The sequence below is a fragment of the Enhydra lutris genome, unplaced genomic scaffold (assembly GCF_002288905.1).
Source record: "Enhydra lutris kenyoni isolate GAN:26980312 unplaced genomic scaffold, ASM228890v2 scaffoldscaffold4, whole genome shotgun sequence".
In the NCBI taxonomy this organism is placed as follows: Eukaryota; Metazoa; Chordata; class Mammalia; order Carnivora; family Mustelidae; genus Enhydra; species Enhydra lutris.
In genome coordinates, this window is record NW_019154088.1 from 44,424,026 (window position 1) to 44,438,145 (window position 14,120).

The 14,120-nt window shown below is 34.1% G+C and overlaps 1 protein-coding gene across 1 annotated transcript in view; it reads right to left on the reverse strand.

Annotated features, from left to right (window-relative positions):
* LOC111138987 (MAM domain containing glycosylphosphatidylinositol anchor 2) overlaps positions 1–14,120 on the reverse strand; it is an 853,965-nt gene that overhangs the window by 95,123 nt on the left and 744,722 nt on the right. The window contains exon 10 of the mRNA XM_022491049.1: positions 4,641–4,789. Within this exon, the coding sequence (XP_022346757.1) occupies positions 4,641–4,789 (149 nt within the window). The remainder of the gene's footprint in view (positions 1–4,640; positions 4,790–14,120) is intronic.

Here is a 14,120-nt window from a genome sequence, read left to right on the forward strand (position 1 = left end):
TGCATCTCTTTATGGCAGAGCATAAAAATATATAAAACTCTAAAATTCTTTATTATTAGAAACTACAGTTGGGTATGTTTCAAATGTAGCCAAATAATGTTTTTGTTGTTTATGTATATTCAGATGAGTCAGAAACAGTTTTCCTTGTTTCTTAATTCCTTAGATACCAAAGGAAACAGACATTCAAATAACGTTTTCTCTTTGCTGTTGAGCAACAAATGAAGCAAGTAATTAGAGGCTAGTAGCTGTCCAAGGAGATTAAACAATTGTTTAGCTGAGCCTAAAAAGTATAAATTAAGGACATTAAGATTTTGAGAAAACTTTTTTCCACACATTAATATTTTTGACTTCACATGATATATTTCTTCTCTTTTTAAGTCTCTTAAAACAGTGCTTCCAGAATGCCAGTCTTTTTTTTTTCAAATACACTGCAAAAACTCCTAAGAAAAGTATATAAGCCAACACGCAAATCTGAAGACAATTTTCCTCATCATATTTAAATATAGACCAAATAGCTTAATTGAAATAATCAACCAATTTCACCAGAAAGTTGCAGAAATGCTGGGTTCAGTCCACCAACTCCATCCAGCTGAAGCTTTAGTAACAAAGCAGTGGTTTTATCACCTTAATTTAAGAATAGATAAGGTTTCTAATAATTTCTCACTTAAAAACAAAATAGGGATCTCTAGAAAGGAATCTGTCATTAATTTTTAAAGAATCAAATTTGTTTTTCAGAATTCATCCAATACAGAAATGTATTACATAATCAAAGCCATGTTCAATATAAAAAGGGGAGGTGCTCTGCCCTAGCTAACCTACATATTTTGCGGATAGAAGAAATTATTTAGATATATAGGCTCAAAATAAAAATATAGGCTAAAGTAATAAGTCGTTAAAAACAGGAAATATGTGACATTAATTATTAATAATTCCTTAAATAAAAGTTGATCTCATAATCAAAGGCATAAATATTAATTACTAGGAAAGAACATCCATTTTTTAAAACTTATGTTGCTGGGGGTACATTCCTAATGTTTATTTAAATATCACCTAGGTTACAGTGATTATATTCAAAAGCTCTTGATTCAGGATTCTGAGATAGCTTGGGAGATAAAAAAAAAAAAAGGCCATTTGTGTATAATATAAAATCTTCATTACAGTGACCATCAGATCAGAATTCAAGAATTTTTTTTTAAGTGCTGATATCTGATTGTATCTTTAAAAAAGTTGATACCTAAATGTACATACCTGAGAAAGGAGATATCTAAATTTTCTAAGATATTACAGAAGAAATAACCTTATTTTACATTAATACCTTTGTTTTCTATTATTAAGCAAGGGGATAGTCTTAAAAAAACTGTATCACTTTCATTGTATCTAGGATGTTTTTGCCCTATCATCCTGAGCTTTGGTGTATAAGGAAATTTTCAAAAGAAATGTTGTCTTTGAGGCTATTTTGCATGTAAAGGTTTTTTCATGTAAGGGTTAAGTGTAAAGAACATGGTACTGGCAAAAACAAGTGGATATATACGTTCTTTCTGTTCTACAAACAACATCTTCCTATTCACATTGGCAGATCCACATGAGGCCATTACTCCTTATTGAGATCTCCCCAAAATATGTATCAAACTTTCTCTCCCATGGCAAGACACAGTATCTGAGAAAAATTACCAATTAAAATGGAGCATCATAAAAAAGCACCATAGGAAAAAATAATACTTATTTCTACACATAAAAGAAAATCCTAAGAATAAAGAAACCCAGAAAGAAGCTTGGCAAGGAAAGAGTTAGCTTCACAAATTGTGTGAGAGACAGGAATTGTTTTCCTGACTAAGGCTTATAACACCAGAAGTATGTTTTCCTCTAGTGGAAGTCATGAATCTAACAAACTTGGAAAGAATAGTATTAGCAGCAGCCTTACTGATCTGATCAAGAAGGCTTCAGACTAAGACTCAAGGTGGAAGAGAAAAATGTGAGTCTGTAAAATGGATATTATGGAGGACAACAGGTTTGAAATGAAAATAAGACACAGGGACAAAACGTCCAGAAATTGTTTTGTGAAAATCATGGCTTGGAATAATACTTAGGCCTAGGATGTATGGCATACCGAATAAAACTAAAAAATAGTAGCTGTGTTAAGGTCTCAAAAGGCAGTTTTTTTGTTTTTTGGTTTTTTTTTTAAATCCTTATACAACTCTGGGGGTTGAGCATAAGAATTGTCACAGATGTTCAGGTAAGGAGTGCCCTGCACAGGGGAAGCTGGCCTGTGGGACAAGTGCAGATATATTCCACTCCACATGAAATTGCCCAATAGGTATCATTATTTTCAATTTGCAGGGTAGGAACCTAGGCTTAGGTATGTTCAGATACCGGCTCAAGGGTATCTAGCTAAAAATGATGAGGCTAGGCTGGCTAGAATTGCAAGCCAAGTACGTCTGGAATTTATAATTTATAAAAACATAGGGAAAATTATACACAAATAGGCATACATATGTAATTTATTCTAAAGTAGCAGGGTATGGGGAAATTATCTAATTTGTTCACAAGGAACAACACAGTGACTGGAAAATGTATGTCACTGCATATCAGGGAGTTATATACTAGTTTTATGATTCAGAAACATAAAGATAGGAATTTATAAGAGATGTTAATGCAGAAAAGGAAAATCTGGAAAGAAGAGAAACTGCCATTGGAAAATAGTGTAGTAATCATAGCGAAACATAGTGCAGAAAGTTATTTATTAGTAATAATAACTCATTTACAAGATGTAAACAAGAAGGATGGACTTCAATTAGCCGGATCTCTATTAGGAGGAAGTCTAATTCTACTAAAAATGTATTTGGGGGGAAGACCCTTATGGTAACTACTTTTCTGCTGAATTTGATGTAGAAGGTAGAGATGTTGGGAATGAAAGTTTTGAGGACCGTGAGAACAAAGGAAGGGAACAATGATCAGAGCTGGGAAAATTGTGCAGACCAAAAACAGGTTTACAGGGAGCAGTGGGCCATTTCCCAGATACTCCAAGAAAACATACCTAAAGAAAGTGAGAAACCAAAGATGAACTCCCAACTCTATCATTGCAAATGAAACTATAACCAGAAAAAAGGAGAAGACATGTAAGGAAAATTATTTAATTTTACAGATAGCAATTTGGTATTCAGTTCTTAGGTATTTCAAAATAGAGATAATACAAGATGAATGTGAATGACCAAATCAAGTTTTAAGGACTTAGAAAATGAGTTGATGTGTCTAAAGTCAAGAATGCTCTAAGAAGTTCCAAATATGAAAGATCTAAAAATGTTAGCTGTGTTCAGTTAAAGAGAGAGAGAGAGAGAGAGAGAGAGAGAGAAAGAAAAGAAAAGAAAAGAAAAGAAAAAGAAAAAGAAAAAAGTCCACCAGCTGAAGGAGAAAGAACTGCTAAACTTTCTTCTGTATATTTTCTCTATCAGAGAAGATTATCATCAAATTAGAACAAATAGAACAAACAATTTTGATACGGGTTTAAGATTTACTCAGATATCCTTAGGAACTGAAGTAAATGAGGGATAAAAAGAAAGTTTCTCAATGATCCATTGCTGTCTGCTGTGTCTGCGACCTGTGAATACTTAGACAAGAAAGTGATGATTACCAAATACCAGGATACATTCACTAGAAAAGGTTTTTTTTCTTTTTCATTTTGCTTATTAGACAAGAAGGACAAGAATATTCAACTAACAATTTATCCTAATTTGAATGCTGTATCTTACACAGCCTTTTATTATAACTTCTTGAACAAGGTAGAAAAATACTAGTTTTATGATAATACAACTGAGTGAGTTATTGGTGGTTGATCAATCTTCCTCCAAACAAATTTTGTCCTCTTTACTGTGGAAACTCAAAATGCTATTCTGTGATTTCATTAAGGAAGTGGAAAACAACACTTTCTAAATCTGTGGATAATACAAAGTTGTGAGGGGATCAAATAACTCTTGGAAAACATTTTGTTATACAGAAACAGTCACCCCTGATAATATACTATGTAAACAGGAAACGATGTAAAGACCTACATTTAAATTTCAGAAATATCATTTGCATCCACAAAGGATAACAAGGCTTAAGGATGGTTCATTCGAAAAGATCTATTTTCACAAAACCCATAATCTTCAGCTACCTTAGGAAAACACAGTACTTGATTGTTTCTGCTAAATTATTGCTATCCTTCAGATACATTAAATTCACTCTTAAAATATCCTCTCTCTATACTTTGAAACCCTTTGATTAAAAATAAGTAAGACTTCTAGCTCCTTAGGAAATAAGACAAAGAATTATGCAGCACAGGTAAGCGTGAGCATATCCTAAATGTTTCTTTCATAGCAAGAATCCAATGTAATTTCCATAGCATATCTCCCTGTGAAGGATTTCAGAAGGCTCAAAGGATGTCACTTTAAAATGTCTGCTGGCACAGTAGAAAACGTAAGTTAATTCCAAACATTTGTGGATAACTCAGAACAATTCTACGTAGGGCACGATTATCTTTCATATGGGAAAATACATTCTGGAATATGCAAAATGATTTAAAATTCATAGCAACATATCATAATAACAAGGCCTTCACAGAACCACAAACAGAAAGAACAAAAGACACCAATTAATTTTCTCACCTGCCTGATACCCAACCGGTATGCAACAATCCGATCTACCGCGTCAGGATTCATTTGTGTCCACTGTAGACTGTAAGAATAAACACGGTGTCTGTTTTGCCACACAGGATTGTAGGTATCGTAATAGAATTCTGGAGCATAGGCCTTTCCTAAAAATAGAAAGAGTGCTTAAATTTGAATGATGACATAGGACAGTCCAACATGCTTGTTCTTTTTTGGCCCTTTTACCTCATTCTACCATGTGTCCCAGGAGTAATTCTTCTATTTGAAAAGTCATTATTAACATATAACCAATTTTCTGGAGAATTTTGAGAACAGATGTAAGAAGATTTCCTGGTTGATTAGATGAACAGTGTGAGAGGAAGAGAAGAATCAAGCTCGACCACAAGTGTTTTGGTCTAAGGAACTGAAAGAATGGAGTTTCCATCAACTGAAGTGAAAAACTATGGGAAGGTCAAATTTGGGGGGAGAACTTCAGAAGTTATTATTTTTTTAATTTTTTAATTTTTTATAAACATATAATGTATTATTAGCCCCAGGGGTACAGGTCTGTGAATCACCAGGTTTACACACTTCACAGCACTCACCATAGCACATACACTCCTCCTCAATGTCCATAACCCCACCACCCTCTCCCGACCCCCCTCCTCTGGCAACCCTCAGTTTGTTTTGTAAGATTAAGAGTCTCTTATGGTTTGTCTCCCACCTGATCTGAATGATCTAAACGGACACATCAAGTGGTATATACTAGCCTAGAATTCCGGAGAGGCCAGAATTAGAGCTATAATCTTATTAACCATAAGCATATAGATGGATTTTAAGTTTAAAGCCATGAGACTGAAGAAATCACCAACGGACTGTGAGTAGATAGAAAAGAAGACTAAGGCCTGGGGCACCTGGGTGGCTCAGTTGGTTGAGCATCTGCCCTTGGTTCAGGTCATAATCTCAAAGTTCTGGGATCAAGCCCTGAGTTGTGCTCCCTGCTCAGTGGGGAATCTCATTCTCCCTTTCTTTCTGCCCTATCTCCTCCTTGTACACTCTCTCTCTCTCAAATAAATAAATAAAATCTTTAAAAAAAAGAAAAAAAAGGCAAAAGCTTGACCACTGGGGCAATCCAAGGTTAAGAGAGGTGAGAGCAGATAACAACCTCAACAAAGCCTGAGATGGAACAAATCAGCGAATGGGAGGAAAATAAAACTTGTGGCATCCTAGAGGTCAAAAGTAGTATTATCAGCAAGTGAATGATCAATTCTGTCAAAAAAAAAAAAAAAAAAAAAAAAGTCAGTGAAAATGATAATTTGTGTTTATATTGTGTTTGGTCATTACATTTAAAATTATCCAAAGACTTAATAATGACATGAGTACTTGGACCAATAACAAAGAAGACTTTATTCAGATTTTAAGGATATATGAAATGTATATCATGTATATGACATATACAAACCATCTGTTTTTTTTTTCTCAGTTATCAAATTGAAAAGTGCACAGACCATTTGGAATTATAGATCCAACTTCTTGATATTCTATAATATAGTTATTTTCATACCTTCCATTTTTTACCTATAAGTATTTATTTATTAAATTAAATTAACAATATCTAAAGAGAACCTATTAAATGCCATATAGTATATTGCCAGTGGGGATACAATCAAGTACAGCCTCTGTCCTCATAGAGATTGCTAACATTTCTTAGATTTTTCAAAAGCTTTGTAGTTCTTATTGAACGATGAGTTAATAAGGTGTACATTTATCACTCCTCTCCTTCAACATCTTTTCTGTTTTTTTCTTTTATAAAATTAGGTTAAATATTAATGTCCTGAAGGTCTTTTCCTTATGGGTTTCTCTTTGCAGGAAATTCTCTTACCCGGTTTTTCATATTTCTTCCTTAGTCATCTATCATCTAGTGGTTGCAGGAGAACTGGCTCATAAAAATTTCTAACAGATAGTTAAAGGATGGATTTTGCCCACTAAGAATAGAAGTGATAGTCTCTATTATCCCAGAGATGTGCACCATGAAAAAAAAAATAATATCAGATGAACCAAATTTGAATTTTGTTAAGTTTATAAGTGAATTTAAATACATGGAATTAAATATCTGAATTTTAGTAACTTTTGAAAAATTCTCCCACATCAACATTATATGCACTGAAAAAAAATGTTCTACAGATATTCATTCAGTTGAATTGAAAATGGATTGAAAGATCTCCTGCATAGAAGGAGATCTCTAGAAAAGAGCCATCACATGCACTTTATTGTTTCTTTTATCTTTTTATGGTATTTTTCCTTATTACTAAGTGATAGCACAAATTCATGCCCACACACTTAAGAGCAAAATCTAGATGAGAGGAAAATAATATTCTGAATAAGGAAATTAATACCCAAAACGTCATTGATAACCTGTACTTGAGACCAAATGTTACTGAGGATGTGCATTTAATAGTAGCCTAGATAAAGGAGTAGGGGTTTTGATTATAAGTAAGCATCCAGGGACACCTAGGTGACTCAGCTGGTTAAGTCTCTGACTCTTGATTTCAGCTCAGGTCATGATGTCAGGGTCCTGAGATTGAGTCCTCTGTGGACTCCATCGTCAGACAGGATTCTGCTTGGGATTCTCTCTCCCTCTGCTTCTGCCCCTCTTCCCACCGGTATGCCTGCGTAGATGCTTATGCTCTCTCAATTTAGTTCTAAGCATCACTTTGTTCATAAAATGAATGATGCATTCCAATGGAATGAGTACAGAGAGTAGAGTCATAACCTGCAGTTTGTTTGGCATTGAAAAGAACAAAAAAGTCTCTCAAAAATAGGCAGATGCAGTTTTCTACGACTTGAAATTTTATCACAGAGAAATAAAATCAGACAAATTTTAACCAATCTGTGAAATAAGATGACTACCAGTGGGTGGATATTAAAAGGAAACATATTTAAGAAACTCAATCTCAGGAAACAAACTGAGGGTTGCTGGAGGGGAGGGGGATGGGAGGGATGGGATGGCTGGGGGATGGGACATTGGGGAGGATATGTGCTATGGTGAGCACTATGAACTGTGTAAGACTGATGAATCACTGACCCGAACCTCTGAAATGAATAATACATTGTATGTTAATTTAAAAAATTTGATGTTGAAATGTTCTACCAATCCTTTCTGACTGTGTAATGAATGACCTACCTCAGAAGACTGTGATTTTCTCTTCACCAGAGGTTTTTTTGGTCAATACTTACCAGTCATTTAGCAGGGCTGAGATGGGTGACTTTCCACAAAGTGGCCATTAAAGCACCTCTGAGTCTCAAGTCTATAGGGTGCCTAGTGTTTATTGTACTACTTTAATTGTACTAAGCATACTAATTTATAAATTCCATTTCATGTTTCTAATACCTGTAATCTAATCCTATTTTCTTTGTTGACTGCCTAGAGAGTAACTGGCTGCCTGTCATAAATATAAATTGCCATAATTCAAGATGTTATTGTTTACCTAAATAAATACTTTTAAGGTTATTGAAGTAGTTTAACCTTGAAAGTCAAAAAAATCCTCATGACTCCGTGATTAAATTAATTTGTTTATCAAGATTCTTTTCAAGGTCATCTAATGCTTAAGTATTCCAAATAGATCGAATTTCAATGTAAAATTCCATCATCTTTACATTTAATTGCAGACTATTATGAAGGATTTCCAGTATATTTTTATTTTATTTTATTTATTTATTTATTAAGATTTTATTCATTTAATTTGTCAGAGAGAAAGAGTGAGAGAACACAAGGAAGGGTGAGTGGCAGGCAAAGGGAGAAGGCGAAGCAGGCTCCCTGCGGAGCAGAGAGCCCAATGTGGGACTCGATCCTACCACCCTGGGATCATGACCTGAGCTGAAGGCAGACACTTAATGATTGAGCCACCCAGGCTTCACTCCAGTATATTTTTAAAATATTTTATCTGATTTGATATATCTGTATTACTGTAGCATAATATATAATACCAGTTCATGGAACATAATTATAGGAAATAATTTAGAGAAGATCTGTTCCAATATCTCATATGATAGATAAATTTAGGAACAGAATAGGAAAGGTGATGATGTACAACATTTGATATTAATAAATAATCAGAAAAAACAGGCTCCATTACAAATTTAGACTTTGACTCATAGAGAAAGTTTTATTTTAGTTGAAGGTATTATTTTATTTTTTTGTTAATTTTTAAATTGTAGTTGAATTGCAACACCTCAGAGTTAATGGTGAAAAAGTTTTTAGATGGTATGTAAGAAATACTGATTAGTAAAAAATAATTACTGATAAATAATTTTGAGGTGCCTAACTCGCTCAGTCAGTTAAGTGTCTGACTTTTGATTTTGGCTCAGGTCATGATCTCAGAGTCATGAGATCAAGCCCAGCTCAGCATGGAGTCTGCTTTCCCTCTCCCTATGTTCCTCCCCATGCTTGCTTTCATGTACTCTCTCTAATCTCTCAAATAAATAAATAAATAAAACCTTCAAAAAAAGAAAAAGACAAAATCTTGACTAGTTACAGTTAAATATAGATATTATTGCTTATGTCTCAGCAAATCTGTACTAAATCTGTTTTGGATTAACCAGCAAAGAAAAGCACTTTCTAATTTTATTTAAGAAATAATTCTTAAAAGTAAAAAACAAAACAAAATAAAACAAAAAATACCCCACACATACACAAATTTTTCTGATTTCAGAACCAGTCATATTTAATATTTATACAACCATTTTGTAGGAAACATACCATAATACTAAGGAAACACCCTTATAATAATCATAGGCTTTGACAACCAAACATGACATCTGCTGGCTGAACACAGAAAGAATTCATAATTTTTTTTTCCTTTTAATCTTCTGGGCATTTTTCCTCCTTCCAGCAGGCATGCCAAGAAATTTTTTTCTCTTTTATATTCTAGTTTAATTTTTATGCAACATTGTCCCAGTTTAAATCTTTTTAGACTAAATGACCTAGAACTACATTCATTATCTAAACTAGCAGATAATTTTTAGATATATTATATATATATGGATCTTGGATCTTAAAATAGTCTTAAAATATACGTAGGTAAATTATTTAATTGTTCAAAATTTTAAATAGAATTTATATAAAAATACATTTACTCTATTTTGCAAATAACTTTTGAAAAGTAAGTTGAGATTTCACAATACGATTTTATGCGTCAGCTAAAAGTTCAAGATACAGTAAGAAGCTATGACATGTCACTTTCCTGGTCTAAGAATGTTAAAGTATGACCGAAATTTTTCTTAGATGCTTCTCTAAGCTTGCAAGCATGAAAGAATTATTCATTGAGGGTCAAAAAGCACAGAACTGAAAACCCGGCACTGAATAAAAGTATAGAGAAGAAAGGAGTGTTGTTGGTCATTATACACTTAGGAGTACAACTTAAGGCCCATAGAAGATGAGGTTAATGCGCCAGTGCAAGATGAGAAGGTAGAAATGAGGTCACAACATATAATCATCATCAGTAAAAATAGCTGTCTCAGACAGAGTCTACTAGAAAAAAATTTCCCCTCACCAGGATAAGAAGATGACAAAAAAATTTACATTAACAAAAAATTATCCTTGTCCAGTGACACCACTGGAGCACTTGAGTAAATCCAATATCAAGTTACTTTTGAAAGACAGGCTCTCAATTTAGGCCAGAGAATTTCTCTTAATTAAACCTCAATGAATCTGAATTCAGAGTACATTACTGATACACAAGAAAATGTTCAACTATGAGTGATTAAGAAAGCCAATGAACAGCTGGATTAGTCTATAGACAACAGAAACATAAAATAGAATTTATAAATAAGTATGCCCAAGACCACTGAAGAAATACAACAGAGAATGATAAATACTATGGGACCTTCTTTGGAAGATTGATTAATACTCTCTATTGGGATCAAAGGTAGGCTTCATAGGGGACATACTGACATCTTTGTAGATCTTAAAGAAGAAATTGTTCAGACAGACAAGAATGGCTTATGGAGGGATAAAGAAGAGAAGAAACAAAGCATGGCCTTTTGTGGAGAAAAATGAATATATTATAGACAATATTTTAGAACTTCCACAGGAACTGATAAAACTGTAGCATGTGGTGCCCATCTTTCTTACCAAACCCTGCACTTTTGAAGAACAGGTCTCATCAGCTGTTACATAACTGCTAACACATTCATGTGCTTGAATAGGACAGGAATAGGTGAGTTCTAACTTATGATGTGTCTTGGTATGATAAAATGTTTGCTACTTACCATATAGTTCAATTATTCTCCAATTACTTTAACTGGTACTAACTTAAATAGGAGAAAACCTACTGATATTTACTTCCCAGAATGAACTCAGGGAAATCAACAAACTGAATGAAAACTAAATTAATAATCAAAATGTTAATAATCAAGGAATTTTATAAAAACACACTTGCAAAGTATCAAAAATAATAAAACAATTTAAAAATTTTCAAATGTGTATTTATTATCACAATAAGAGTAGCCGCAGAGAACTAAGGGAACCTTAAAACACTGATGATGCACTGTTGTTGTTGTTGTTGTTGTTTTTAAGGCTTCTAAAATCACAAGAATCATAGCTCTGGGCCTGTATGCATTTTTAGCAGAAACTAACAAACAAAGTCGTCACATTGTGTTTAGTCAGAATCATAGCCCAGCTAAGGCAGTAGATTACTCATTGTGATCTATTAGACATAATTTATAGCAAAAATTTATGCAACTGTCACTCCTCCACAGGACAGAAGAAATAATTTGCAATCATTGGAACCATAAATATTTTCTCTTCAAATTAATGAATCTTGAGTCATATTAAAAAGAAAACAAAAGTTGGGGTGCATGGGTGGCTCAGTCAGTTAAGTGTCCCTCTTAGTTCTAAATTTTTTTTAAAGATTTTATTTATTTATTTGACAACAGAGAGCATAAGTAGGCAGAGAGGCAGGCAGAGAGAGAGGGGGAAGCAGGCTTCCTGCTGAGCAGAGAGCCTGATGTGGGGCTCCCTCCCTGGATCCTGGGATCATGACCTGAGCTGAAGGCAGAGGCTTTAACCCACTGAGCCACTCAGGCACCCCAAGTGTCCCTCTTAATTTTAGCTCAGGTCGTGATCTCAGGGTTTTGGGATCAAGCCCCATGTAGGGCTTTGCACTCAACAGGGAGTCTGCTGGAGATTTGTTCTTTCTCTGTCCCTCTGCCCCTCCCCCACCTCAAATAAGTAAATAAATCTTTAAAAAAGAAAAGAAAGAATTACTTCTATGGAAATGGGGGTTTTTCTAAGTTTTTAATCAGGAATATGATACAAATCTATTTTACAGTTTTTAACTATAACAGGTGGAAAAGAGTGGACTGGATGAGTGAGAAGCCCTGGGCAAGAAACCTGTAATAAGATACTCTTTTTTTTTTTTTTTAAGATTATTTATTTATTTATTTGACAGACAGAGATCAGAAGTAGGCAAAGAGGCAGGCAGAGGCAGGCTCTCTGCTCAGCAGAGAGCCCGATGCAGGGCTCGATCCCAGGGTCCAGGGATAGAGCCCCGCATCGGGCTAACTGCTCAGCAGGGAGCCTGCTTCCTCCTCTCTCTCTGCCTGCTTCTCTGCCTACTTGTGATCTCTATCTGTCAAATGAATAAACAATAGCTTAAAAACAAAACAAAACAAAACAACAACAAAACATGATTTGAGAAACAAAGAAAGGCTGATTAATTAAAAAATCATTGCAGATAAGCACCCAGTTAGCACTTGTCCTGACTGGATATTGTGGGTAAACTAAGTTTTCAATCTTCAGACACTTGAATGGACACTAGAGTTTCTAACTGAGATGGAGAACGACTGTATGCATCTCATCCTGGATGAGTGAAGAATTGCGTTACCTTTTGGTATCCCATTCTTCTGAAAGCTTAGTGTTTTGATTTTGAACTATGTAAAGATTAGTATCCTTGAAGTGGAGGCATAAGAAGCATTCAGAGGACCAAATAGATTTAATTCTGTAAAGTCAGAGGAAAAATTTTTAAAAAGAATCAGTACTCACTTGTGTTTCCTTTATTTGATAGTTAATATTAGGCCTTATCTCATTAAAAGGAAATAAGAAAGGAATTACTGGTGAATTGATGGATTCTGCCTATTCTTATTTGACTAGAAAGATGGTAAATTGATACGAAGAGGGAATGAAAAAAATAGAAAATATCTAAGTAATATTGACAAAAGAAACTATTGTATCTGATAAAGAACAATTTATCTTAGAATTAAAGTGAATGTTACAGCAGCAATAACTGAATGTCAAGAGCTTTTTCAACAGTGATAACTTGTCAATATGTGTGCGGGGGGTTGGGGGGACAAAAACGTAACAACTAAATTATACAGCTGTGAAGTCAGTGACAACATCTCTCAGTTAATGATTTGTTTAGAGTGTGTAAAAAAAAATTGTAAGACATGTAACAATTTATAACCCAACCAAATCATTTAATTGAAAAGCCTTTGCACTTGAGACAGAGAAATGTTTATCCATACTTTGTCTTCCTGTTTAGAGACAGTCAATACATTTTCAAATGATCGGTCATTGTTATGACATTATTTTTATCTGTAATATTTTTTAGATTTGAAGTAATGAGTAGTCTTTTATTGAAGTGCAGTTGACATACAATGTTACACTAGTTTCAGGAGTACAACGGAGCAATTGCACAAGTATATACATTTTGCTATTCTCACCACAACTGTAGCAACCATCTGTCACCATACAACCCTATTACAACACTGTTGACTGTATCCCTATGCTGTGCCTTGTGTCCCTGTGACTTAATTATCCCGTAACTGGAAACCTGTATCTGACACTCCCCATCACTTATTTTGCCCACTCCCTACCATATAGTAGGATTCTCATGATATGATCATGAAATAACTTCATACAATTTATATCCTTTATTAAAATGTATTAGCATAAAGTACAATAGTTATTAAGTAACTTAAATTATGTAGATTCCAATGTTCTTTTCATAATTTAAAAAAAGCCAGTGAAGGAAAATACTTAGACTTATGTGCAAACTTTTAACTTAGTGGGTTTTTTTTTTTTTTTAAGATTTAATTTATTTATTTGTCAGAGAGAAAGAAAGAGCACACAAGCAGGAATTAGGGGGAGGCGCAGGCAGAGGGAGAAGCAGGCTCCCCACTGAGCCCCAGGTGGGACTTGATCCTGGGCCTGGGACCATGACCTGAGCCTAAGGCAGACACTTAACTGATTGAGTCACCTAGGCATCCCTTAACGTAGTTTTTTAATAGTTTGCTTCAATAATGTAAGTTCATTTGAATATAATATTCTACCATATAATTCAATTTTCCTTTACAGATAGATTTTAAATGATTAAATATCTAGAGGAAGTATATTTATAGAAATACCAACTTAGAAAATTATTTAACTATAATGAGTTCAAATTGTCTTAAGTATTTTTACTTCAGTATCTGTAATGTGGAATGAACAAAAGACCCGAT